This window comes from Archocentrus centrarchus, chromosome 21 (assembly GCF_007364275.1).
Source record: "Archocentrus centrarchus isolate MPI-CPG fArcCen1 chromosome 21, fArcCen1, whole genome shotgun sequence".
Taxonomy (NCBI): Eukaryota; Metazoa; Chordata; class Actinopteri; order Cichliformes; family Cichlidae; genus Archocentrus; species Archocentrus centrarchus.
This window is the reverse complement of record NC_044366.1, coordinates 4,303,532-4,330,944: the sequence shown is the minus strand read 5'-3', so window position 1 is coordinate 4,330,944 and position 27,413 is coordinate 4,303,532. Positions and strand designations below refer to the sequence as shown.

At 41.9% G+C, this 27,413-nt stretch overlaps 1 protein-coding gene across 1 annotated transcript in view; it reads right to left on the bottom strand.

Annotated features, from left to right (window-relative positions):
* Window positions 1-27,413, bottom strand: part of LOC115800993 (nck-associated protein 5-like) — a 108,553-nt gene that overhangs the window by 12,021 nt on the left and 69,119 nt on the right. The window contains exons 8-11 of the mRNA XM_030758666.1: window positions 17,467-17,646; window positions 14,511-17,353; window positions 12,460-12,574; window positions 10,760-10,829 (exon numbers count right to left, since the gene is read on the bottom strand). Of these exons, the coding sequence (XP_030614526.1) occupies window positions 10,760-10,829; window positions 12,460-12,574; window positions 14,511-17,353; window positions 17,467-17,646 (3,208 nt within the window). The remainder of the gene's footprint in view (window positions 1-10,759; window positions 10,830-12,459; window positions 12,575-14,510; window positions 17,354-17,466; window positions 17,647-27,413) is intronic.

Genomic DNA, 27,413 nt, shown 5'->3' with positions numbered 1-27,413 from the left:
ACCAAAAACATTGTTGAGGAACAGCTCGAGGAACACGGTAAAGAGCCCAAGGTGCTCACCTGGCCTCTAAACTTCTCAGATGCCAATCCAGTTGAACACTAACATGATGAAGTCTCCATCCTCACAGATAAGAAATAACCCCATCCACTAACCATATGATATCAACATCAGAACCCCAGAAAACAAAACAAACACAAAAAACGAGACAAAAAAACTTCAATTAAAAAAAGTAAGTCCTTTTATTTGTCACTAAGAGGGTTAACCCTCTGAGGTTTAAGTCATCATCGGCGACGACCCTAACCCAGACCCTATGCTACCAGAAGACGTCATTTTTATTCTGCTTTTTAAGAAGCCCACAGAAAGTCTGACATTCGGTGACTTCAGGTAACTACGGTCAAAATAACATCCGCTGATGCGAAGTAGCCAGGACCTGAGGTAAACGTTTCTCACCTTCTAGCTGAGCAACTAAAATGCTGCCAGTGATATCACAGGATACCGCTCATTGACATATAATCTTGTAGTAAATGCATTAGATGAACCATCAGCTTCAATGTGATGAAAAACAAGTGAATCACTTCCAGTGTGGATGCATCTTTAGGGGTGGTCACTGAGGATGACTTGGACCTCAAAGGATTACCACTTAACATCCACCAGGTCACCGGTGACCCATCTGGGTCAAACAAAACCTAAGGTTGGGTTTTGTTTTGGCCACATGATAAATAGGGAAATTATTAGAAACTAGAAGACAATTCTTTACAAATGAAGTCTCATCCATTTTAGCATTTGCAGTTTTCCAGATAAAAGATTTTCCATCTGGATTTGCCAGTGATCTGGTGGATGCTATGATAAGTTTATAAGTGTTTGTTAGATCCAACTTGGAAATTTTATACCAGTTTAATTACTACAAGAATCTCTCCTTCAGTCCAAATGACATAGCTGAACCTTTGGTCATTTTACTGTACCTTGTGGTGCTCTCGGTAGCCTGCTTTGGGTTTCACACACACTGGCAGAGGTCATAATGGGTTCAGACGGGGTTTGGATGGGCTGGAGGAAGGCCACAGTGGGGAAAGGCACTGACTGGATATGGGTCATGGAGGAATCGGACAGAGAGTTCGGCACCCCTGCATGGCTGCCGTCCTTATAGCTGGAGGGAATTCTCCACCGGGGTAATGGGGAAGGAGACACGTCCTCGCTGGAGGAGCCGGGAACACTGGGAGGACTGAGGGACTGCTCTGGGGTTGATGAGGATTTGGGGAGGAAGTGCAGGATGGAGGAGAAGAAGGAACAGGATTCAGGAAGGGGGATGGTCCCGATTCCACTGTCCAACGTTCGCATCTTGCAGCCGGAGCCTGCGGCACAAGGAGAACAGCTGAAGTGGTTCAGGGTGGCGGGAAGAAAAGGGAGCACATCAGGAATGAGACAGCAGGGCGACCATGGTTGAAGTGGTGTTAAAGTAACCTTTAAAATAAATATGTACTTTACATGAATATAGATACTAACAGACCTATTGTTAATCATTTACTTGGTACTCTAGCTGACTATGTGTCTCCAGGAGCTGTTCCAGTGAAAGCAGCTTTATCAATCAATAATACTGGTTCTTCTCTGCAGTATCATCACTGTTTCTCTCATGCCTCCTTGTTATTCCTGCCACATATCTTCACTGGTTAAAGCAGCTTGATCCCTGTGTTCTGGTCATTTGTTACAGATGGTTAGTCTTTTCCTTCGTCTTATGGTCTGACTTTCAAAGGCCTTAAAAGCCAAGTCGAAAAGCGGCATTCAGTCTAATTATACAAGTCTGAGGCAGGGTAATGACTTCTTTGCTCTCCAGCAAACAATGACTCAGCCAAATCAAGCCCACTTGAACCACTGCTTTTATTTTACAGATGTTGCTTGATGAGTGCGACTACTAGCATGCACTGGTCACATGGTGAATATGAAATGCACGTAATGGCATGTGACATGACATCCATATACACTGCTGGGTGTAATTAATTCACAAAATATCAAAAACACAAAACATCTTAAACACAAACAGTTTTATCACGTGTTAATTGAAAGGATGTTAGATACATTTTTCAATCAAGCACTTTTTATTGCCAATGTAAAGTATCTTGAAAAATTTGTCCTTTTCTATAAATAGCCAAAGGATGTGATGCTACAGTTAGCAACACTAGCTTATGTTAGCTTAGAAATTGAGTCAACTAAACACTAAAATCACCACACCACCAGCTCCCAACCCAACATGGATACAAACTGAGAACAGAAAAATAGAAAATAAACAATTCAGTTAGGAATTTACTAGTGACGGTGGTGAGCAAGCAAGTTAAGTTTAGTCAGCTAGCTGCTAAGCTGGCTATCAAGCAGTCTGTGTGCATTAGCAGGAGATGGGCAAAGATGGACAATGAATTCCCTCAAGGGGCCACATGAGAACCTGGGTGGTCTTGAAGGGGGGGTACCAATAAGCCAAACTCAGTCTTGCTCAATATTATTTTATCTCTTTATTGCTTATTGGTTTGGCACTCAACAACAGTCAGAGTTTCTAATGGGAAAATGAATTTCCCACCCTTGAGATAACTTAATATTAGCTAACTGAATTTGACCACTGGGAAAAGGTGCAGTCAGCATAAACAGGGCATTTAATCATGGAGGATGTTTGGAGTTAATTCTGATGCAGCTCTGTTTTTCTTCTCAATAAGAAAGACTGCTAATGTTAGTTAACACTAGCTTGCCTGCTAACACAGATGAATTGCTAGCTATTTCACATACCAAACTGCTGTTTTGAAGTGGTCAACTAGTTCATCCATACTTATGGTTATCCATTTTCAAACTATTTTATCAGCTAACATTATAAACTAACCATCACCACATTCGCAAGTTATGGCTAGATGGCTTACTGCTAGTAGAATCTGAGCAGAAGCACTAAGTGGATGACCTGGCAAATAACTTCATCAGCTAATGTGATCCATGATACTAACTTGTGTGTTGATTTTATGTAATTAGGTACCCACCTAAAAATTATAAGTTCTCTGTTCATTAAAGTTTTTGGTTTAATGGAAGCCCCTGAGATTCAAAAGCACAAAGCTTTTTGAATTATTAAAAAAAAAAAATTGAATGAGATATGGCAATTCCAATCAGAGTGACTTTTGCGTCTTTTGTCATAGACATTGCATCACAGAAGTGTATAATTAAGGCCGGCTTCTCATAATTGCTGAAATATGTAATTCGCCATCTTGCGGCACCCACCAGTGTAAAACCAGGCCCTGATTCAGTGAAGAAAACATCTTAAAAAAAACTTTCTACCATTAAAAACTGCCTTTATTAGGACCTTTCCTTTGAATTTCACCATGTGACACTTATTAGCTGTTTATAATCACTTACAGACTGATAAAGCAGGTGGAAATAGCATTTTTTGGGGGGGGCAGATCGATCAAACGTTTGTAACTGGTTGCTAAACTGATCGTATTACCCATGCTGGAGTTGCAAAGTGGGAAATCTTTAATGGTATGACTTCCCGGTCGGATTGCACAAAATGCCATTGTCAAAATTTTTGCCACAACAGTAGCGCCCCTTGGAGATGTGCAAATACCTAATGTAATGGCACAAAGCAAAGAATTATAACTAACATTTATGTTATACAGTAACAGCCAAAATGGTGGAGGTTGTCCTGCTAGCTGTCACTTAGCTACACAACGTAGCTCACATCCAAGTTTTTTTCTTTCTTTCTTTTTAATCATTACACAGATATTCAGGTATAATTGTCTCTCAGTTGATGTACAGTCAGTACATTAACATTCTCTGTATTACAATATAAAGCACCTTGTGATTTGGTGCTATATAAATAAAATTGAATTGAATTAAACCATATGCAGAACTCATTTAAGACTAAAATATGTAGAATCTGCACTGGATTTGTAGCTTTTACATCACTGTTCAGCCACATTTGCATCAGAGAACCATTTTAGTAAATCATAGGAGGAAACCAAAAACAACATGAATCACTCCAGTCAACCATCTACTGTGCCCATCGTCAAAATAAGAAAATATTTCTTCAAGCTGTTGTCATGCAGACTCATGTTTTAATATGTAGCCTGAAGCATGAGGCCTGTGGGCAATCACACTGAGGAGCTGAGGCAACAGCTGCGCCCCTTTTATTAATTAAGATGTGCACGCATGAGACTCTAGAGCTCTCCTCTGGGTCTCTCCAGGCCTGTTTTTCTGCACTTTTTCTGATTCCGATTTTAAGCTGGAGTGCCCAGATTAATTGAGAACTTAAAATGGTCACATTAAAAGTCTTGCCATGTTTAATGTTAATGGACGCTATGTTTAAAAATAGACAAATGTGGGCAGGGTAATGGTAAAACTATTATAAATGATGCTGAAATATGGTCTAACATAGAACACATGCAGTATCAGTAGCAGTTAAATGTACATTAAGCTGGTGCTTGTGTCATATTTTAAACTAGAAGCTCTGAAAACACCCCAGTGTATTGTAATTGCTTCTTTAGAGTTACAGCCTCAGCTGGAAAACTTCTCTAACATCCATTAGAGTTATCTACTGCAGCTTCCTCATATTAAAGAACAGCTTCAAGTAGCTATGTCTAAATCAGTCAAACTGGTACTCATGCAGTTGTAAACAAGAACAAATAATTGAACTGTGGAGAAGTAGAACAGAAATGTTATTGATTAGTCTGGTCTTAGGTTGGAAGTCTTCCCTGGAAAGGCAGGATCAGAGAGGCTGAGAATTGATTGCTTACAACAAGCCTCAGTTGTATCAAGAACAATCAATAACTGCTTAATGTCACAAGACAACACTGCAATTCTTGAGTATTTTAAAATGATAAAGCACACAGATAAAGATAATATGACCTGGTTTCTGTTTAAGCAAAAAAGGGTTCACTTAAAGTGGACCTTCTATACTTTTTTCCAGCTCCATATTTTTATTATTCAGACTTTATTAGGGTAGATCTCTATGATTTACAATTCAATAATCCTTATTATTTGTATAGAAGTTCATACTTTGTTGAAAACCAATCATTTTAGCTCCACCAACTTTAAGCCAACTTTCTTCTGATTTTAACAGTGGGCGGGGCTTCTGTGTGCCTGAAGACCATATTAGAGATATCCATTCCCTGTGACATCATACAGAGCCAAGAGTTGGAGAAAAAAAAAAAAAAACTGCCCGAAACTCAGCATTTAGTGTGGTCTAAAACCTGAGCTTTGGCTCACAGGGATTACTGATCTTGTTATATGAAATGCTGGCTGTGTTTAACGTGAACAGTTTATATATAATATGCACATGTTGGATAAATTTATCCATGTTCACATCTTAATAGGTCTGGACAGCAATCTACACCTGTCGGCTTAAATGAGCGTGTGCGCAAAGGGCATCTTGTTAATGGAAATCAGCTTAAAAACAAAAATAAAATCTGACATGTTGGCCGTGACTATGAAAGGTAACCATGCCGTGAGTCTACATTTCAGGCTGGACAGACACAAAAAAATGATTAAGTTCGTCAAAAGAGCACAAACCAGAGGGGGGAATATGTTAATATGTCAATAAGTTAAGCTGCCATCATTCAGTCTTCTCCTTTTTCTTTTGGCTGCTCTCTTTAGGGGTTACCATAGCAGGTCATCTGCCTCCATCTCACGCTGTCTCTAGCATCCTCCTCTGTCACACCAACCCTCTGCATCCACAAACCTCCTCTGTGCTCCTCTTTGTCCGATATACCCACTATCCCTCCCTCCAAACCATCTCAGCCTTGCCTCTATGACTCTGTTTTGAAACTGCTCAACCCGAGTTGTGTCTCATTTCTAATCTTGTCTATTAAATACCTGTGGTTGACCACAGGTATTTAAACTCATCCACCTTCACCATCTCTGCTCTTTGCAGCTTCACCTTTCCACCTGTTTTCCTGTCTGTCTCACTTCTACTGACTTTTATTCCTCTTCTCTCCAGAGCATACCTCCACCTCTCCAGGCTCTCTTCCATTTGCTCCCTGCTCTCACCATAGATCACAGTGTCATCTGCAAACATCATAGTCCATAGAGACTCACGCCTGACCTCATTTGTCAGCCTGTCCATCACCACTGCAAACAGGAAGGGGCTCAGAGTCGATCCCTGGTGTAATCCCACCGCCACCTTGAATCCACCTGTCACACACCTCACTACTGTCTCACTGTCATACATGTCCTGCATGAGCCTCATGTAATCTCTTCTTTATCCCTCTGTATTTACTACAGCTCTGCACGTCACCCTTGTTAATACCAGTACACTTCTTCTCCATTCCTCAGGCATCCTCTCACTCTCCAGGATTGTGTTAAACAATCTGGTTAAAAAGCCCACTGCCCTCTCTCCTAGACATCTTAATGCCTCCACAGGTATGCCATCTGGGCCAACTGCCTTTCTACTCTTCATCCTCTTCATAGCTGCCCTCACTTCCTTTTTACTAATCCTCTGCACTTCCTGATTCACTAACCATCCTCCATCCATCCCCCTCTCTCTTTCATTTGCTTCAGTGGCTCCTTAAAGTACTTTTTCCATCTTCTCAGCACCTCTGTCCTTAATCACCCAAACCTGCTGCACATCCTTTCCAGCTCGATCTCTTTGCCTAGCCAGTTGATACAAGTCCTTTTGTCCTTCTTAATGGTCGAGCCTCACATACAACTCATTATAAGCTTTTACCCTTATTGCCACCTCTTTCTTTTCTATATGCCTAGCCTCCCAGTACTCTGAAATCACAAATATAACCACTGTCATTAATATAAAATAAATCTTTTTTCCCCCCAATTCCTAACATCCCAAAAAGGTAGAAGAGATGCAAAAGAAGTGCTCTCTTTTTCTAACTTTGAGTGGGAAGGCAAGTGAGCTCAAACATCTCATGAAACCCTTAAAAGCTGGAGCACATCTTTTATTCTTCACATCTGTTTTCTTCAGCTTCACGTGCGCACCTAACAAAGACTTGCAGCACATTCCCGGTGCATTAAATAATTTCTCTGCTGTGTCAGAGTTAAAGGTTGAAGCATTAGTGAAACTCGTCCCAAATCACAATCTGTTCCTAAACGTAACCAAGTCTTTTTAAGTGCCTACACATAACCAGCGAGAAAAAACAAAACGGATCAGTGAAAACACAAAGTTTCCAACGGGACATGACCCCAGGTGTCCTGGCTGATAAACCTGCACCTTTTTTGCACAGTCAGCCTTCCTTCCTAACTCAGATTTGCTTGATTTCTAAAGTGAGATTAATAACTGTGCTGTGGGCATCAGAAAAAAAATAATATAAGGCATTCTTAGATGCCTGCAGCATGAGCAGCATAGTCATGATGATATTATTTGACACGCTATATAGATAGACGTTATATAGGGAGACATTACATAACGAGGAGACAATAAATGCTGTAAATCTGTGGCAAAGATGGCGGTTGTCCTGCTCCTGCCGCCGCAGCCACCATGATGTGACTGTGAAGCTGCAGATTTAGCGAGCATACCCTGCCAAACAAAAACCAGTCCATTTCCATCATGCAAACAACTTTCAAACTTTCAAGACGTGTAAGTGTTCAGGAATGTGACGGCCCTCCTGCCTGAATTATGAAGTCCCCTGTTTGTCCCTCCGTTTTGCCTTGCAGGCTCCTGGTAGGTGGCGCTAATCAGTGCAGCTGGGAGCACCTGGCTGGTCTCTGTGGGAGCACTGGAGATGTGGCCGTCTCAGTGTTTGCTCTCCATTCACCCTGCACCATACTGCACCCTGTCCTTAACATTCACTCATCCAGCTGCTGACACACTGTGATTAACACCTCATACAGCTGATTATAGTTTTGGCCTCTTTTTGGTCAATAAATTAATGTAATTTGGGTTACTTGTCGTGGCTCATGAGGTGAACTCTGACAAGGAGGTAATAAAATCATGATGTATTTCAGATGGCTTTTAAAATAAGACTTCCACTTCAATGAGGAAAGCCTAAGATGAGCAGGCATAAACGCTGCACAGCCAAAAAGTTTCTCAGCAAAGTGTAAAACTGAAAAAGAGAATTTAATTGTGGTATTTTTGTTTTGTGTCTCCGTGCTTTAATGCTTCAAGTTGAAAGCTGCTCTGTCGAGTCTGGATCAGGCCCAGCATTTGGAGTCTGGGTGGTATAATTCAGCTCACAGCTGAAGGCAAACTTAATTCACTCGGTAGTAGTTTGGTGGATCGTGCTTAGCCGGTGCAGCGCTGAAATTTTAATGAGGTGATTAACCCCCGAGGGCAGGCGTTCGTCCGTATCAAACATGCTTGATATTTGCAGCGCCTCGCCGATGGTGTCACTCTGGCCAATGGAATTTCAGCAGGGTCTGTCACCAGTCCTCTACTGGAGTGATGTGGAAAGTTTAATAAGCTGCTATTTCTAATTTAGTGAGTGACCACAAAGCAAAAAGAGCCAAATAAAGTTTTACTCCTCATCTGTTATCTCTTTCCCACTCACTCGCTCTCTTTTAAATGAATTGCCACCTTTAGTTTCACCTCGTTAGGAAGCATCAGGCTGGTATTTAAATGGTTTTTAAACATGCTTTTTGAGAGATCTCATCTGAACCAAATTACAATTCAGTAGCAATCCCAGCCCTCCACAGAGCAGCAGTGTTTTGGCATATTCTGGATACTTTCTGGTTCCACGAGTAAATTTTGGGATAACGCCAAATCAGACAGGTGGAAACCCACCCCAACTTAACGTGTGTGTGTGTTAGCTTTCAAAACGTTAATTAGAACAGACCCGAGTGGGACAGTCAGTCCAGAACTTTACTGACCGTATGAGCAAAACCGGTCAAGAAGAAGCAATTTTAAAAACTCTTATCCAGAGAGATGAGTTTGATTTGCACAAATGTACCCACATTTACAGCTGTGGCCTCACTGGGCAAAAAAATAACAAAATATAGAAAATATATTTCTAGTGTTGGAGGAGCAAACTGAACTCCTGCATCTACAGCTGAACCTCCAGGTCAGCTGGAAGCTTTTCTGTGTGCAGTCTGTATCTTCTCCTTGTGCCTACATGCGTTTCCTCCAGGTACTACTGGCTCCGCCCACAGTCCAAAGACATGTTTGTTAGGTAAATTGGAAAATTAATGTATTTATATTTTTGAGTTGTGTTTTTTTTTTTAAACTGCTATTTCACAAGATGGAGAAGAGGGTAAAGGGGAGAGAGTGCCCACTACTAAAGCTGTGGTAGGCAGAAATATTTTGGCCTCATTGGGTGATCCTAAGCCTAAATATGTGGGCAGTGACCTGGTGGGTATTAAAAGGTTAAAATAATCTCTTACGGGAGAATAAACAAATTGGTCTCATGTTGCTGCTAAAGGTGCAGACCTACCAAAGTCACCAGGATCTATGATCTGCACGTTATGAACTGATGTATAAAATCCATCCAACCCAGCAGCTGCTGAGATATTCCAGTTTGAAACGATGACTGAAACATGGAGTGTTTCCCCACGTGTGCCCGGACTCGAACATTATTAAACTAAGATTGAAATTTCAGTCCCGTGCAGCCCTCTGCGTGAGAAAATTACGTCTGCACCTCATCTTATTGGCAAGATTACCAACTTTCAGCTATCAGTTGGAGGGAGATTGTTGAGCTAAATGATGTGCGTGTGTGTGTGTGTGTGTGCCCTTAAACAGTCCAGAGGTCCTACAGGTGTATTTAAGAAGGGAAAAAGGTCCCAAAGACAGTATTAACCTGTATCTGATTTGCCCTCTGACTCTAAGCATAATTTCATGGTTGTCAGGCTTGTTATTCCCGTGTTGTTTCACTTCCCCACACATTTCATACAATGTAAATGCTGTGTATTATTATACTAAAGCCATATTATTTTGGAAATATTTTTTTATTCAGTCTCTAATGCCAATAAAGACCACTGCATTCACTTCAGTTTAAATACTAATAGAGGTTGTGGCAGTTATGGGAAACAAACATGGACAATATTTAAACAGTTACCACAAATGCTGCCTTAGTAAAATCAACATTTCCTGACAGCCGTGATGGAGTTCAGCACGAGGACATCCACTGTGAAACAGCTGATTTACCTGTGACAGCTCACCTGTGTGTCGTGTTTAATGTAAGGTCCGTACTGACTAACAAGGAAAACTGTTGTGCCATGTGCCAAGAACAGACTTTGAAGCTTCTCTGTTTTTCAGACTTTTTTGGGCAGGATGAAGGTGGAAGTGTGTGTCAGCCCTGCATCACATGGCGTCACACCTCTGCAGGGAGTGAGCTGTCTTTGGTTCCAGCAGCAGTTTGGTCCACAGAATGAAAACAGCTGAAGCAAATTCATTATGAATCCACCACTCGAGCGAATAAGTTCATCCTAATTTGATGAGCCTGGGCATGCAGATTTTTAGTGCATGAGTCCGTGAAGATGAGTGGTCAAGCCTACCGTTAAAGAGCAAAGTCTGCATGGTGTAAAGCCACGGTGGGATGATTTGCTCCGATCGAAATAAAATGAACAGAAATATGGTGGCGGCAAAAGCACAAACTGACAAAATTGAGCATTTTGCATGTTTGTTTGACTGCTCATGGCATATTTATCATGTTTATGACTTACACATGTGTGTCAAATTTGGTCTTCACTTCTGTCTGCAAACTGTAAAACGGTAAGCACAGATAAAACCTTAATGCTAGCATTCTTTGAAAGACACATTAACATTGCTACTGGTACCAGGTGAGGCACAGAGAAGTTTCAGAGGGATTTAAAATGATTCACAGAGACTGCGACAGAAGAGAGGAGAGAAAAATCTGACCTATTACTGCGTCCTGGCTCGGGCTCTTCACCGTGGATCCATTTTCACTGTCAGATCTTCGGTTCATCATCTGCATGTTTGGGTTTTTGAAGAAGGATGAAAGTAAAATTACAAAACTTTCTTTAATGTACAAATATTATAGTTTCTCATTGCATGCTTCCCTTAGAAAACACTGCATACATTTCCACTGCTATGCAGATCATATCGTATTAAACTACTGGCGTGTCTTAAAGACACAAAGACCTGGACATCCTGTAACTTTCTGCTTCTAAAGAAACGTGATGTCTGACCAGATACACACTCTGGATGGCATCACTTTGGTCTCGAGCAGCACTTTGAGGAACTTGGGAGCGATTTTTGATCAGGACACGTCCTCCAGCTAAAGTCTGAAGTCCATTTCCTTTATTAAAACAGCTGAGACTCAAAGTACTGAAGTGCCATGAGACTGCAGCCCAATGTGCTCGGCTGGTATTGTCACTGCAGCGGTACTAAAGAGGAAAATGGTCAAAAAAGCTTGGTGTTGTAAAGGAGTGGATTTTCCAAAACCTAACCAACTAGTTTTAATGCTTAAACCAAACAGCTGTCATGATGCCAGCGTTTTGAGTTTTCTTCACTTTGTTTTCTGAGGTTGTTTTGGTTTGTTTATCCCTTTGTGTTTGTGCTTCTCTGTGTTCTGTCAGGTCTGCGTGTGTGTCATGGTTGGTCACTTCCTGTTTCATTTTGACAGTCTCGAGTTCCCTGTGCTTTGTTTTGTTTTGCTTCCTTTGTGTTATTAGTTTCATTTGGTTCACCTGTTGTTCCCAGCTGTCTCCTTGTGTGTATTTAAGCCGTCAGTTTTTCTCTGTTCTTTGTTGCGTCCTCGTCTGTGTTCCCTGCCTGCAGTGTGTGCGCATGCGCGTCCCCTTTTGTTTACTCAGTGTGTCACATTATGGTTTATGTCTGACCTCAGATTGTGTATTCAAGACTTTGTTAAAGAGTTTCAGTATTGAAGCTGTCTTAAACCTTTGGTTTTGTCTCATGTCCACCCTGCACAGCCTAACTGTGACAACAGCAGGTTTGGTTATTCAAATGAAAGTCTAAAAACAGTGGTTGGTAAAAGGCCTGGATTTAACCAAAGCCACTCCCACCTCCTCTAAATGATTACACATCTCCCCCCTTAAATCACATTTATGCTGCCACTGCCCCTCCAGCCTCCACATGTGGACTTCTGTTGGTTTTTACGCTTCCTAATCCAGCAAAGAAGGAATCTGAACATGGCAAAATGATCTTGAATAACTCCCTTTCATCCCAGGATATTAAAAAAACCTCTAGTTATAAGTCTCTGGGATCTCATTAAGATTGGATGCTCCAAGCAAATGTTCCTGTATGAAAAAAAAACACAATTCAGGAGGGATGATGGTGCCATAAACCACCTGTTTTGGAGCTTTGTACAATTTTTCTACTTGGTGTTTCACACTGTTTTATTTTTTATTAAAGTTTAGTCACCAGAATTTCTTGGTTTGGTTTAGGAAACATTTACATTTAATGCCTCAGTGGCACTCGAGGTAACAGCTGAGCGCTGTTTTCAGTTTAGAGTCTTTCTCCCATCCTTTTCTTTCAGAGGTTAAAGGTACGGTTCCTGTGCTGTGACGACTGAAACCAGCGCTGACCTCGTGCCAGTAAAATGACTGCCTGTTTGCATTAGTTAAGGATTCATTTACCTTCGGGTCCCCGATGATGTCAGTGTGTCCTTGTATCTCACTCAGGGACATTCCCGGGCAGGGCATTGAGATGCATGCCCGCACTGCATCGTGAGACTCTCTTCTCCCCACAGAGCTGAAAGAAAACAGTCTGTCAACACACCACCACACACTGAGATGCTGTGATATTGACTCTGGATGCCCAGGGAGATTTGGCTGATAAATGACCCTCCTATCTATTGAAACCTGGCTGTGATCCTCTGTATGAACAGGTCTCAGGGCTAAGGAGGCTCATAAATGTGTCTACGGCCATTTGATAAAAAATGACCCATGTCATTTGAGTCAGGAAAGCTATGAATAAATTTTGTGTATGAAGCTGTGAGAGCCACTGAGGATCTCAAAAGTACAGTAATTATTTTATTAAACAAAGAGAGTCAAACAGGGTCTCAGCACCATTTAAAGATCAAAACCCAATGTTTTTAAAGACCAATTTAAGGCGTGCAGTTAAAATTAAGACCAAAAAAATGCTGACCAAAGCACACTAAACCACTGTACAGAGCTTTTCCTTCCACACACACACACACATCACTGATTTGTCTGTGTTGCTTTCAGTCTGTATTATGTGTTTATCTGCTTCATATTTTCCTTATTTCTATTGCACAATCTGCAAATCGCCTACCAGGAGACTTATCCATATTTGTGATTGGTCAGATGCTGAGACCCCTTTCATGTGAATGTGCTCACACCTAGATCAGGAAACCCTGGGTTCATTTTATTTGATAAACAGCTTCGTGCGACCATTAGCCTGATTACCATTGTTAGGGTAAGTAAATCCAGATAAGGGAAAGATACTCTGGGCACGGTGAACTTGCTTCACAGTCCAGCTGGGACTGTTTTGATGAAAATTGTTGCAGCTTGTTGTTTATGGTTGGAAAAGAGGCTTAATTTGTTCCGATTGGATTGATTCATATCTTTTCAGCTATGGTGGTCAACAGCTCCCTGTTGGCAAAGCTCATTATTTTATTTAGTGTCAGGCTCTTTACCGTCTTCGTGATAAGGACAGCTGAAATGCTCAGACATCTGGGAATGCAGCTAATTCATTCAGCATTCATCTGGTGAGTCTTCACAGAGAGTAGCGGCACACACCTCTTTAATTTTGTGTGTTTTTCCAGGTTACTCCAGCAAATGGGTTCAAATTATATTTAGTGTGTGGATTGTGACAGGCTGGCAACTTGAGCAATATTACAACATTAGAATATTAAAATAATTGTACTCCATTATTAACAATAAATATTGAAGGCATCATAAATTATAGGACAAACAGAAACACGTAAAGCCACCGAGAGATGGTTGTAAATTATGGGAGAAACATGGGAAAAACAGGGGATGCTGGTATTTTTAAGGAGATGTTTTTTTAGATGAATTCTAAAACTTTAACTTTGCCATATGTTATCGACCTACTATAGGAACAAAACATTTCAGCCTGAAAGAGAAAAGCAGGGCTTGTTTTCCGTTACAAACAGATAAATGATCACTCCTGTTATACTTCTTTGAAGTCTGCCTAAAGGGTGCGTTCACAGTTGGTGAATTTTAATCCAAAGTCTCCATGGACTAGTCTGTGCAGTCGTAAACAACTAGCAGGTACACGGATATCCACATGGAGCCTCACATTCTCCTTCCGATGATGAAATTTATGTCAAATGGAAGCAGAAACTGTAACAAGCCTTTAAGTAGAAGTGTAAAGAAGTGCTTACTGTAGACTCTGTCATTAATTGTTCTTTGCGAATGAGATTAATCGTTTATCTCGGTCCTCTGTCACGAATAAGCTGGCCAGTGAGGTTTTCTCTATGCTGGAAATGAGAAATAGACTCTGTGTTGTCTATATTTTCCTGCAGCTTTTTCAAACACCAGCATCTATATGGCATCAGATTACTGCCTCCAGCATAAAACCACATCACCTACAACAGATTTATTGGAAATGTAAGATCTCAGTTTCACTATTAAGACTCTTTAATGACCCATGAGAAACCTGAAAAACATAACATTCATTATTGATTTACCGGGTTTCTTACCAGTCTTTTCCATCACTTTTTCTTCTGTCTCTCTTCTTGTCGGATTTCATCTGCTTTCCGCCCAGAAGCGATGTGATCTTTTGCTCCCTCTTGTCGTCTTTTCCTTTTGGTGGATCGATCTTTTTGCTGGGAGCAGGAAGCTTACTCTTCCGAAAGCCGAACCAACTTGCTAAGCTTGATCCAGATTTTTGCTTCACCTCACTGGTTCTCTCCTGTTCCTGAGACTTGTGCAAGTTCTCCTCTATGCCGAGCATCACTTTCTCCTCAATCGTGGTTATGGTGCTCTGTCTCTCTGGCTCTTCAGAAACTGGCTCCCCAAAGGCGCTCGAAAACTGTTGCTCGATCTGAAGCCGTCTCGCCTGCTCACGCTGGAGTTTGAGACTTTGAAGTCTTTCACTGGAGGACCCCAGATGTAAAGGAACCGCTAGTCCCTCTTCAATCAAGAAGTTGTTCAAGAGGGATCGATTCATTGGACAATGGTAACTACTGGAGCAACTCATACTTCCTGGAAGGACATCACCAAGAGAGTTCAAGGAGCTCCCTGAGTGTGTTTTGATCTGTGTACGGACCTTTCCAGATCTGTTGAAGCTTGGTCTGTCCATATAGCGTGCACCAAAGCTCTGACTACGAGCTTTGGCCCCATTCATGCCCAGTACTGGTTTAAGAGGAGGTCTGGTAGAAACAGAAACAGACCGTTTAAACAGCCAGCCTTCCTCGTCAAATCCCCAGTCTAGCATCATGCTGCTGTCTGAAGGGACAGGTTGGACCGAAGGCTCAGAATCCAGAGAGTTGCAGCGGGTCTCGATCCTTCGGCGGGCGTTATCATGAGTGCCACATTCATGTATCATCTGCGGCTCACATGTAAAAGTCTGAAAGGTCTGGACACTTCTTGCAGAAGGGTCCATATCATCCTTGTTTTGCCTTCCAAAAATGAGGAAAGTATTTGTTTCTTGTCCAGCAATTGCCTCATGAGATTTAGCATTTACAGGAAGAGTCCTTTTTACAGCTCTTGAGGAGGAAGTCTGGGGTTGGTAGTATGCATTAGAATATATTGGAGGTAAGACTTCTGAAAGTTTTGGCTCACTGATACTCTGTTGGGATCTTTGCAGGATGCTTTGATTTGGCAACATGGAGGGAGCACCATTTTCAATATAGCTCATGGCAGCTCTGTCTGAAGATAACCGGACTGATTCTGAAGCTTGTGATTCTTGAATTACAACAGGAGGTATCATAGATGAGTGAGTGTGGTACATTTTACCTTCAGCACCCATTTGTGGAGCTGCATGTTGACTGTCTTTTATTGTGCTGGATTGCTGAGGTTGTACAACTGAAGAAACCTGAGGTGGCTGCATCTTAGTTGGTCCAGTCTTCAAGCTTTGAGCCTGGCTTGCAAATGTTTGATCCTTAGGAAAGCTGTCACTACTGGGTCTAAGGAAAAGAGAAGTAGTTCGACCCGGGGGTAGTGGCGGGGATGGGGATCTGTGTTCTGAATCACAATGATGATCCTGCCGTCGCTGTTTTCGTGGAGAGCATGGTAAGTTGTCATAGATGCCGTCTTCTGTAGAGTCACTGGTTGACTGAAGTTTAGTGATTTGTGATTTTGTCGGACTCTTTGAGCCTTCACTGACCCCTGTGGACTTGAATATCTTTGAATGTTTCACAGGAGAAACAAGAGGTGAGCACTGTTGCATCTTCTCAAGAGACTTGGAACTTGATGATACTGAAGTATCTTCATCTTTCTCAGATTTAGATAATGTGTTTTTGGTTGAACCATGGGTTTTATTTGGATTCGTCCTTTTGCTAGGAGCACTGCTCCCTGTAGGATTTGGGTTTGACTGTCCTTTGGGCCTTTGACCCTTAATAAGTTTTTGATGTAGAGGAGAATGTGTGTGCTTTGGTTGTTCTGGTCCTCCATCTGCACTCTTGCTCCGCAGAATGAAAGCCTTCCTTGCTGAGTCACAGAGCTGAGGTTTGGGTTTCCTCTGAGGGGATTCTGAGATGGCATAGTCCTGGCGGTCACTGCCAGCTTGACTTGCCTGATCTCTGCGATGAGGAACTTCCATCGAGGAGCTGCGCTGCCTGGCTTCATTCACACAGCTCAAGGCCCTTGGTACAGTATGCTGAACTGATGTGCCAACATCACCTGTTCCTGCTTCCACTTGTTTGGTGGAAACTCGGTCCTGTTGTCGTTTGACATAATCGAGCCTGGACTTACGATCAGTGGACCTTTCCTGGTTATTGTTTCTGTCACTCAGCTTTATGCCTTTGTGTTTTTCTGGTGAGTTTGTGCTCATTTCCTCCAGATGTGCAAGGCTATCAGTTGGGCTCACACCAGGTTTAACTGTGGGGGCCTCCAGGAATAAGAAGTTGTCTGTGACAGGTGAGGGAAACAGACCAGAATTCTCTGAAAGTTTCACGGGGTCTACTTGAAAATCCTGAGTGACCTCCAGTTTATCTAAGCTTAGAAGTTTTTTTGCTGGTTGGTCACTGGATTCACTGTTTGGTATTTTAGGTGATTCGTCATCTGCATCATCCGAATCTAGGATGGAAATCCTTGTTTCTGCCTTGAAAGGTTTACTTGTAGGGGCTACTTGCTTGACTGCAATCCCTTGTTGGCCAAATTTGACACCAAGTGAATATATGCCCTCGTTTGAGGTCATACAATCTTTGCAGTGAGGTACAGATGGAAGTGAGGATGTTCCCTTGGAGTTGGACATTTGAAGACGCTTCAGACCTTTCAAAATGTGACCTTCCTTCCATCCCAGTTCTGTGTGCTCCAGGGCAGCTGAGTGATTGCTGGATACTGAGCCAGTACTCATCCTTTTGTCCCGGCTTGTGGCACACTGTGCATTAAAAGATTTATTTACAATTACTGAAACAGCATTCATAATTAGCTTTAGCAAAATTCCTGTCCTTCAAACAAAAAGGCGACGAAAGGAAGGTGAATCATACCAACCTGCTTGGAGAAGCCACGTCCCTCTGCCCAAGTGTGGGAGCCACTGGAGTATTCGCTGCAAGCACTGGAGAGTGAAAGCTCACTGCCACTGCCGCTGCCGCTACTGCGTGGGCATGTTAGGCTCAGCAGACTGGGCCACCTTCCTGCAGGAATTCCTGCTTTTCCATTTCTTTGGACCTCCTGGGAAAGAAGATATTTTGGAATTAATCAAAGGGTAGTTTTTTTTTGTACTCATGCAATACAGAATTTAACAAAAACTTTGAAAATTATGAATAATAACTGTGAATCATCAACACAATGCTTACAATCCAAAGCTAGATATAACATGTCTGCACTGGATAATACCCTGTCTCTGTTGGGTGTCTGGTATTACAGCTTCCTCACCACCATAACCTGACACGACTGTTGACAGGAGCTGCAACTCCTGCCGGTATAGACAGTAGTAATGGAACGTCCTGGTGTAACATCCTAAGTTTATAGCAACTTATTTTGGAAGAAAGGCCCCTCCCTCTTAATTTGGAAGATCAGTCAATGCCTTTCCCATCCCATGTTTCCCTTCTTTGCTTCCAACTATGTAGGAACATTTTTGGGGAAGGCCCTTTTCTGTTCTAGCATGAGTGCACCTGACTCTGTGAAGCAAGCTCCATAAAAGCATGGTTGGATGGGGTTGATGAGGAAGCACTTGACTGGCCTGCACGGAGCCCTGATCTTAACCCTCTCAGGCACCTTTGGAATGAACATGAATGGAGACTGTGAGCCAGGCCCTCTTGCCTAACAACAGTGTCTGACATACTCCAAAAAATTCCAATCCAAAAATTACTTCCCAGAAAAGCTGTTACAGCTGCAAAAAGGGGGCACTTTATAATGGGATGTCATTAAAAGCTCCTGTAGATGCAATGTGTTGGTGGCTCCATTCTTTTTTCCATGTAAGTTAAAATTCAGCTGCCTCTCCAGTGAGCCTCTCATCCTGTCGTGCTCTAACCAGCACTAACCAGAGCTGGTTCATGTGGGGTTTATCTGAGGCAGACAAAAACTTCATCATCAAATACAGTCCAAGATCACACAGTTGGAGTCCATCCATGGGAGGAGAGACTACTACTAACCCTAACAGCTCAGTTCTTCATGTGTTACATTCATTTGCAGCTAAAACTTTTGCAGAGGAGCACCTGAAGTTAACCTCGTAACATCCATCTAGGGTTAGAGGTTTGGATTCAGCTGACATCCAACTCTGTTAATGGAATTTGTTTCCTGTTTAAAACACCCAAATGGAAAAGCTGTTAAAGGAAAACTGTATTGCCAAAAATGAATGTGTGAGAGTTCATTGGAAAGGTAACATCTTCGGAAAGTTTTCTATGTTAAGCCAAAACCAAATCTTGAACCCAACCCTCGACAGGTCGCTCATGACCTGGTGGATGTTGTAGGCTTACCCTCTGATTCACAAAACTGAACCCAACACATGCTCATCCACCTAATTCGTGACACTGTGTTTCTTGGCCGGCCCACGGCTCTCCATTCATCTCCGTCATGGTCCTTAAAAGAATCAATATGCTGGATTCATCGCCGTCTCTTTCCATCCAAAGGCTAATTGAGGAATTGGATGACATTTTCCACTCCTGCGGTCAGATGGCTCTTGTTAAAAACACTGCGTTTTTTTCATCTTTCTCTGGCCTCGCAGCTGCACCGTGATCTCTGCTGAATGAGACATTTTAAAACAATGCCTCTCTTCTGACACAAAGGGAAGCTATTAACTGTGCTGGGAGCCTCTTGGTGTGTCTGCTGTTCATTTATATTTCAGCTGCACAAAGACTAATGAGTGTTAGATGAAGATGATGCCCCTGTGAGGGCTAAAAAACGAGAAAATGAACCAAAATCAACATCCACATTAGTCATTTGGCTCCTATCACTCTTGATATGAGTCCTTTGGTGATATTTTTGAAAGCAAGTTTTGTGCCAGTGCCAGATGTGCCTGCATGATGAATGTTTGTCACAAGGACAAAAATGCGATCTTGTAGAAATAAAACATCACAGAGCATTTTCCCTGAAAAGTCTCCAGCTAATGCAAAATGCTTGTATTAAAGGTTAAGAGAGATAGATGTGGTTTGAAAGGAAAGTTTTGAAAGCTTTAATACAAACTGAATATTTTATCACTCACATTATTTTGGAGTCTCCCCAGTTCCTTGTAAGAAAGCTTAACTTTTGAATGATTGGTTGATTCAAAGTGGAGAGTTTTCCATATTTAAATATACAGATTGATCCCCAGCCTGTCCTCATTCCTGAGGCATCGTTAGTTACTTTTGTCAAACCGCTGGGACGGCTCAGAGCACCTGGTCCATGTCTGTTAAATTTAGGTACAACAAACTTCTTAGTTAGGTTAATGATTAGAATGTGTTTAGGGTTAAAATACCCCACATCGTAGCAACTACCCCAACGCAGTGCATCGGGCCACAGACACCCAAGTTAACGCAAGTGAGCTGTGAAGGCATATTTACAGTCTGGTGTAGAAAATCTCTATGTGGATAGTTTCCCCCTTCATAACAACTCTGAGGAAGGTGATTTTTTTTTTCTTAAATAAGTCATACACGTGGAAACTAGATTTAGCATCCCAAAACAGGCAACTGGCACTCAGTACTCTTCTTTTTAAATATGGCTCCAAAACCCCAAAATGGCAGCAGCCAAAATGCTAATGTTGATACCTCAAAATGTGTAGTCCACAAATTAATGAGACACCACTGTGGCTACATACAATATAGTCTAGTTTCCATCCATCCATTGCTTGTCCAAGTCACAGAAGCAGCAGTCTAAGCAGAGATGCCCAGACTTCCCTCTTCCCAGCCACATCCTTCAGCTCTTCTGGAGGAGGTAGCTTGGATCCTCAATCACATTCTTTCAGTTGCTGCCCAGAGCTCGTGTTCTCAGGGCCCCACCCTGGAGCTGTGGTGTCCCGTAAGCTAAGATAGCCATGTTTTATCCCAGGCACAGCCTGAAAGAGTGACAGAAGCCCAGCCTCCTGTGGGTGATGGGGTTCGGTTCAGTGTTTATTGGGTAGTAGTTGGGGTGGAAGCCCTGGTGGTCCAATCCTTGGTTGCCAAGACTAGCTTTCAGAATTTATGGACTCTTTGCTTTGGTTTCCCACAAACTTTATGGCTTATAGGCACAGATAATGCTGTTCGTTAAGCAGGGTAAAGCATGGACTCTGACATGGACATTTGGTTAGAATCTTTCTGCCTTTCACCTTAAAAATAACTTCTAAGATAAGATGGTGTTCTCTACTACAGAAGACCCAGTTGGACTTCATTTCATGGTTGATGGGTCCACTTCTTTGTGAAGGATCTTACAAACCTCAGCTTTCACTCAAGTCGCTGGCACGCTGCAGATGCTGTTTGCATCGGTCCCGTTTCCAATCAGAAGGATCCAAAAGTGTCAAGTGCCGTGACCCCATTTAAAGAGGTATTGATCGTTTGCAGGGCCGCCACAGCCAGCTTCCTCTCAAAGTCATTAGTGTCATCTGTTAGCAATAATTAATGTGAATAGGAAATAATTGCATGGGGGAGCTGGGGACTGAAGTGATTTGGTCCTTTCATTGATATTCACCTATTATTTGATTATCCGAGCTATGGCCTTTACTTCGAGAACAGTGTGGGAGAAAGCCACATCTGACTGTGCACGGATTAATCTGGAAACTAATTACAGTCAACATGTCGAGGGGTATCTGAGATTTGACACAAGTGATGCAGTTTAACAAAACCCTCAATCAGAGCGGTGCTCTGCTTAAAGTCAAGGGCAAACTCGAGGGCTGTGGAGACGGTTTTCCACTTCATGTATTCAAATTCCCACTATGGAAAAAAAAATGTCAAATAAGTCGACTTCTTTTTGACTGCAACAGCACCAAACAAATACTGGGCCATGTGAAAAGGTTTATAAAAGAGGACAAATCTCATCATTTCTCTGTCTGTACAGACTCTCAGAAAAGAAATGACTTTATTGGACCTCTAATGTCAAACTCATTAAAAAAATTTTAAAAACCAGATTGCTTTAAGGAAAAGAAGTGCATTCACCGGAGCCACAGCCAGGATTTTTTAAAAAGAAGAACACAGAAGCCCACGTTCTTCACACAGAAGGTCAACAGAAGGTATTTTTCTTGTTAGATAACTTTTCTAGATGATCGATGATGGACAGAGATGTCTTAAGGCAAAAAAATGCAGTTTCAAGTCAACTGTCATCAGTCTGCAGATCAGGGAAAATAGAAAAAATAAAGTTAACATCTACAGTTTTTGTCTCAATGAATCAAACAGTTTATGTACGGCACTTAACACATTTCTTAGACCACCACCCAGTGGTGGTCTAAGAACTAACTAACAGTATGAGTAATTACCAACATCATCTTTTATCCCTCTGTAATGGTTCATCCGCACAGTATGCACAAGTTCTTTAATCACAATTATATTTTTAACACTAAAATGTGAATTTTCAATGTATTGTTTTATTTTAAAAAGCAGAAAAATAGTAAAGCACGTTATAATTTCTTGATTAAGATGCCAAATGACAGGTATTCACAGAAAAATTAGCTGATTAATTTGTGACTTCTCAGATGTGCCAGATCAAATTTGGGTATAAAACATAAATTCAGTTTATTCACCTCATAAATAAAAATCTTATTTTTACTTTTAAACAAGTTTTTGACAGATTTCTAAAACAGTTGGTCTAATAAATTTAAGCACTGCTGATCCAGAAGTTAACGGGTTCTTACAGGTCTCAGTAGATCTTAATGGGTGCTCATGAGTCTCAGTAACTTTATTCACCAAATTCATTCAAAAGCAAATGGCTCAGTAAGAACCAGGAATACGAAATTGTAAAAATCACAATAAATACTGTCTGTGATTGGCATCATTATAGTAAGAAGTGAGTCTGAGATTAGATGCATCTATGATGTGAATTTGAACATCCTCCATTCTCAAGTTATCGTGTTCACAAAGTCAAAAATTGGCCACCCGCCCAGCAGGGTGACGACCTCATTGGCTAACACCTTATCAATCACAAATCCTTTGCCAGTCAGCGTACCGTGGATAAACCTCCTGACAGAGCTCATAAACTCGGCAGGAAAGCGGTCAGGCATCATGGGCTTTTTCACAATGACTTCTACAGGACTGGAAAGCACAGTTATCGCCCCCTGCTGGCCATCAAGAACAAATGCAGGATTAAGCCACTGCTCCTACTGTCTTTGTGTCTGCTCATTTTTAATCACACATGTTTTAGGATGTAGTTATGGCAGCTGACACTAGGGGGGCACTAACCTATCAGGATAATCCAGCACGGAAACGGTCACAAACAGACAGCTGTGGCCACGGATGCCACCCTTTTTGGAATCAAACCAGCAACCTTTCTCTTACCAAGTGAATGTGTTACCACTACAGCACTGCAGGCACATGTGGCCTCATTCATATTATTTTCATCAAATTTAACCTTATACCTCTGAAGGTGTCAAACACGACACAGTGTACTTCAAAAGTGCCGCCGTCCGTGGACTTCCAGCAACAAATACTGTATCCCATATACTTGAAAATCTATGCGTGGTTACCCTGAGGTGCAGTAAACAGCTCTGTGGGGTAGCTTTGTGTAGACTTTCACTGTAGCCCTGCTGTGTTTGCATTTATCACTGCAGCACATCAAAAACACCAAACATGAACCACATGTAGTTTTAAAGTTTCTGCCACACCTGCAGATTTACCGTGATTACAGGAACTTATTCACACACGTCTTAAGATCTCAGCGTGAAGCTTAAAGGAACATCTTTGTGAAGGCTGAAAGGAAAAGTGAGGGAATAAATAAATAACTGCATGCATGTATAAATGAAAGTGCTAAAATCACTTTGGTTTCTTGTAACTGTTGAACCGTGTTCTTGTCTAGCTGTGGAAGTTTCCTCTTTTCTTCTCATGGAGCATTCATGCAGGACTTGACACGCTCTGCGCTCGCCGCTGGGTTCAAACCGTTGTTCCTGCGAGCTGAAGTTTGAGACTTCAGCGGGATGTCAGCATGTTTTCTGTACTTTTCTCTCAGCTATAATAGATCTGTAGAGCCACTGGGAGAAATAAACAAATTCAAGTTGTTTCCACACACAGTGCCGACATACAAGAAGCTACCTGTTTGTTACAACACACTCCTGACGCGTCTCCTTGGATGGAAACATGATTTCAAGGAAGAGTTTTTTTTCTTTCAGTTTGACCCGTGGCCGTTTCACAGGTTTGAGCCTAATGTGAAACTTGAACAGAAACTCCTGCAGGAACTACTAAATGTTAACCAAGCAACCCTGAAATGAACCTGCTGCCTTTTATTCCCCACCTGTCTCAGGTGAGTATATGGAAGAGCATAATTGGAGGGCTCAGAAAGCCACATGAAAAGCTAAAGTCCCACTTTAACCACCACTAACATAATTTTGTGTATGCCATTTTTTAAATTCTTATAAAGAAAAAAACGAATATATGCTCTAAATAACTACACATATCAGAAATCCCTCCTACCACACTGGTTTGAAACAGGAGCTCTTTAGCAGGTGATTGAGTTTCACCGATGAAGAATTTAAAATACTGTCGCTGTAAGGCTCTGTCCACACGCACGCAGGGATTTTGGTAAAAGTCGCCTTTTCTGCGTGTGACCCACACAAATATGTGGTCACATTTGTGAATTAAGTTTGATTATATGTATAAAATCTTGTATCTTTCACACGGTTTGTGTACAAATAACACGAGATTTAATAAGTCTCCCAAGCGCTGTGCTGCAAGCGACTGTGTCACTATGGACAGTAGAGGGCAGCAGAATGCCTGCCGGAAAGGAGTTGCCTTAGCTGGCGTAAGCTTGTTATTCTGGTAAGACTGACCAGGCGAACGGCAGCACGTTTTCTTCTGCACATTATTTCTCCTGTTTTACAGGAGTGTAATCTGTCTGCACGCCCGCTGTAACGGGGCCTGTTACATGTGCGTTTCGGCCTTTCGTCTGCACGTAAACAGCATTTTAGGTCACTGGAAACAGTGTTTGAAGGGCTCCTCTCAGGCTGGAGATTTTCAGAAACTCAGTTTCTGTGTTTACGTGTGGACGAGGAAAACTGAGATTTCAATAAGGAGCGAACATTAGGAGAACTTGAACAAGATTTATTGATAATACAAATAGCTGTTTGGCGATTAGACTCCGATGGCCCAGTGAAGCTGAAGGGAATCCCAGTAGAGATAGGAATTAGGCAGGACCCCCTGGAGTCTAGACGTTGGTGGTGGTGGAGACTAAGATGGAGGTTTGAAAGGAGCTCTTGGGTGGTGAAGGGGAGGGGGTGGGTTGCATGAAAGAATCTGGAAGGGAGAATGACAGGCAAGCAGTGATATTTAAAGCACCCTGATTGGCTCGAGGAAGGCGGGCCGAAAGATGATTGGACTCAATGAGATGAGGTCAGCATTGAGTTTGACAGTGTGGGAAAGTGGAGGTGATGACAGAGAAATGGCAAAACGCCTGAGAAAGAACGTGGATGACTGATTTCAGATCTTCCTTATTGAACTTATGCCTAAGCTTCATTTTGTCTTGCAACACTAAAGGTCAAAGGTGTGCGGCTTTAAACTCCTTTGTGAGGTCGGACTGTGCTGTTGTTTGTAGGCTTCTGATTGGCCAACATTTCTATGCGGTTATGTCGCCCCGTTTTCTGTGTCATGCTCTTGACGTTTTCTACGCTTTCATGTGGACGGAGATGTTTTTCAAAGTGCTGTATTTTCTAAATACATCAACATATTCACATTCCCACCCACTGTCGCACCAAATTTGGGATGAATCAGACATTTCTTTACAATCATGTAATTTCTTTAAAATTTCATGAGTTTAGGTGCAGCATCTCCCATTTGTCTTGGCATTACAGTCGTCCCTCGCTATATCGTGGTTCATTTATTGCGGCTTCACTGTATCATGGATTTAAAAAAAATATTACTAACTCTGTTTTGCCGAGTTTTCAATATATTGTGGGATTTTGCGGGATATAGGTATTTCTGTAACACCCCATAACTATGTTCATCACTCCGACGAATAGATAAGTTACGCCTACGCCTTTAGCGGAAGTGGAAGTTACGGCCAACGGCGAAGATACTGCACCATCGCCTTCATTACTGCACAGCTACATAATTCATCATCTTCATCATTCAAGTTGTAGTCAAAGCACGGGAAAGGTTTATGGGAGTGTGGAAAGGGTTTATAAAGCCTTAAAATATATATAAATAATAAAATAAATATATGATAAATATAACGCTGCTACTTTGCAGATTTTCACCAATCGCGGGGGGTCTCTGGAACGTAACCCCCGCTATAGGTGAGGGATCACTGTATTGTGCATTTTTTTTTAAATTCTGGGTTATATCACAATAACTGTCAATTTAATCACTTTTGCAGTAAAAATGTTTATACAAGAATCCATTTAATATATTAGATGCTTTAAAAAATATAAAAAATGTTGTTTTGTTCTACCTCCAGCAGGGGGAGTGTCCTGGCATTTCCACTGCACTAAAAGGCCAGGTATGAAAGCCACATGTTGGCTTCTCTTCCAGTCGCTTCTGGCGCCAAACACTAAACCTCCAAACGGTGGAGCGAGATCACGGTGATCTAACAGTGGCTGTGTCCATCTTTTATTTACAGTCTGTGGGTTTATCATCATCACATCTGAACAACGTGAAGGTTTATGTCGGGTACGCAAACATGTCAGAACCCTCTCAGAATGGTGCTGGTTCTTTACAGAAGCTAACGAGTTCAGGAAGTTAAATGTGGTCAATTTTCAAAATAAAAGACCCCACACAGAGGACACACTGATTCTGAAACGCTTCCAGTTTGACTTGAAGCTGCCACATATGCAGTCAGTGTTTGTAATTATAGATGACCTTAAAGATAAACTGTTAGCAGGTAAACTGTTAGCAGGTAAACTGTTAGCAGGTAAACCGCCAGCTCTTCAGATTTCTTGTGAACTCTGCAGCAGGGCGACAGCGGCCGTTCTCTCTCTCTCTGCAGCAGAGATACTTGCAGCCTGCAGGACGGCCATAATGTTTATTTAAGTGGACTCATCTTGCAGATTTATATTAATATAAAATCAGAATCTCTACTACTTCATACGTCCTTATTTTATAAATAATAGTGTGTATATAAGAGCAAAATAATTTTAGTTTTTTGTGGAGCAGTAAAAATTTATTGGGGGGCGGGCTGTGTGGGAACATGTTTGCATTCAGTGTGTGGTGATAATGTAATTATCCTGCATTAGGAAAGCTACTACCAAAGGTTGGTGGAGCTCCTCCCATCATATAGACTGTTTTTGGTCCCATCTAACTTTAAAGTGCGACCCTAAATCCACTCTGCAGGGCTGGACAGCATCTACATGGGGGGGTTAAAGCTATAATCACTGTGTAAAGACAGGACTCCCAGACTTGTGTGGGAGTCCTCTTGCGTGCATGAATAAATCATCAAATCCCTGCTTCCATCCAGCCTCTCAGTCAGAATAATACAGTGTGTTCAGTGTCAGCTGGTTGGTCTGCAGCTTATGGAGGATTCTCCACAGAGCATATTCTATTACAGACATGCTTTTATCCCAGGCACCTCACAGCACTGCCACTCCATGCGCTTTCATGTTAGATTTACTAATGGAAATATAACCACTGTGATCTTTGCACGGTCCTTAAGATCTCTGTGCCACAGGATCATACATGAACACCAAACAGTAACACCCACAGCAAAGCATCGGGCTCACGGGAGTTCCAGCCTGCAGACTCATCATGTAGCTAATTACTACTCTGACTTTAACGAGTTACTCTGCAGTTTTTGCTAAATGCCTGCCATTAAAACTCTAAAACCAGTTTACGCCATCTTTTCTTCTTCTTCTGTGTCTTTTGGTCTGAAACCATTTTTATTCTTGGATCTAAAGCTCTAAATCTTTCAACAGGGTC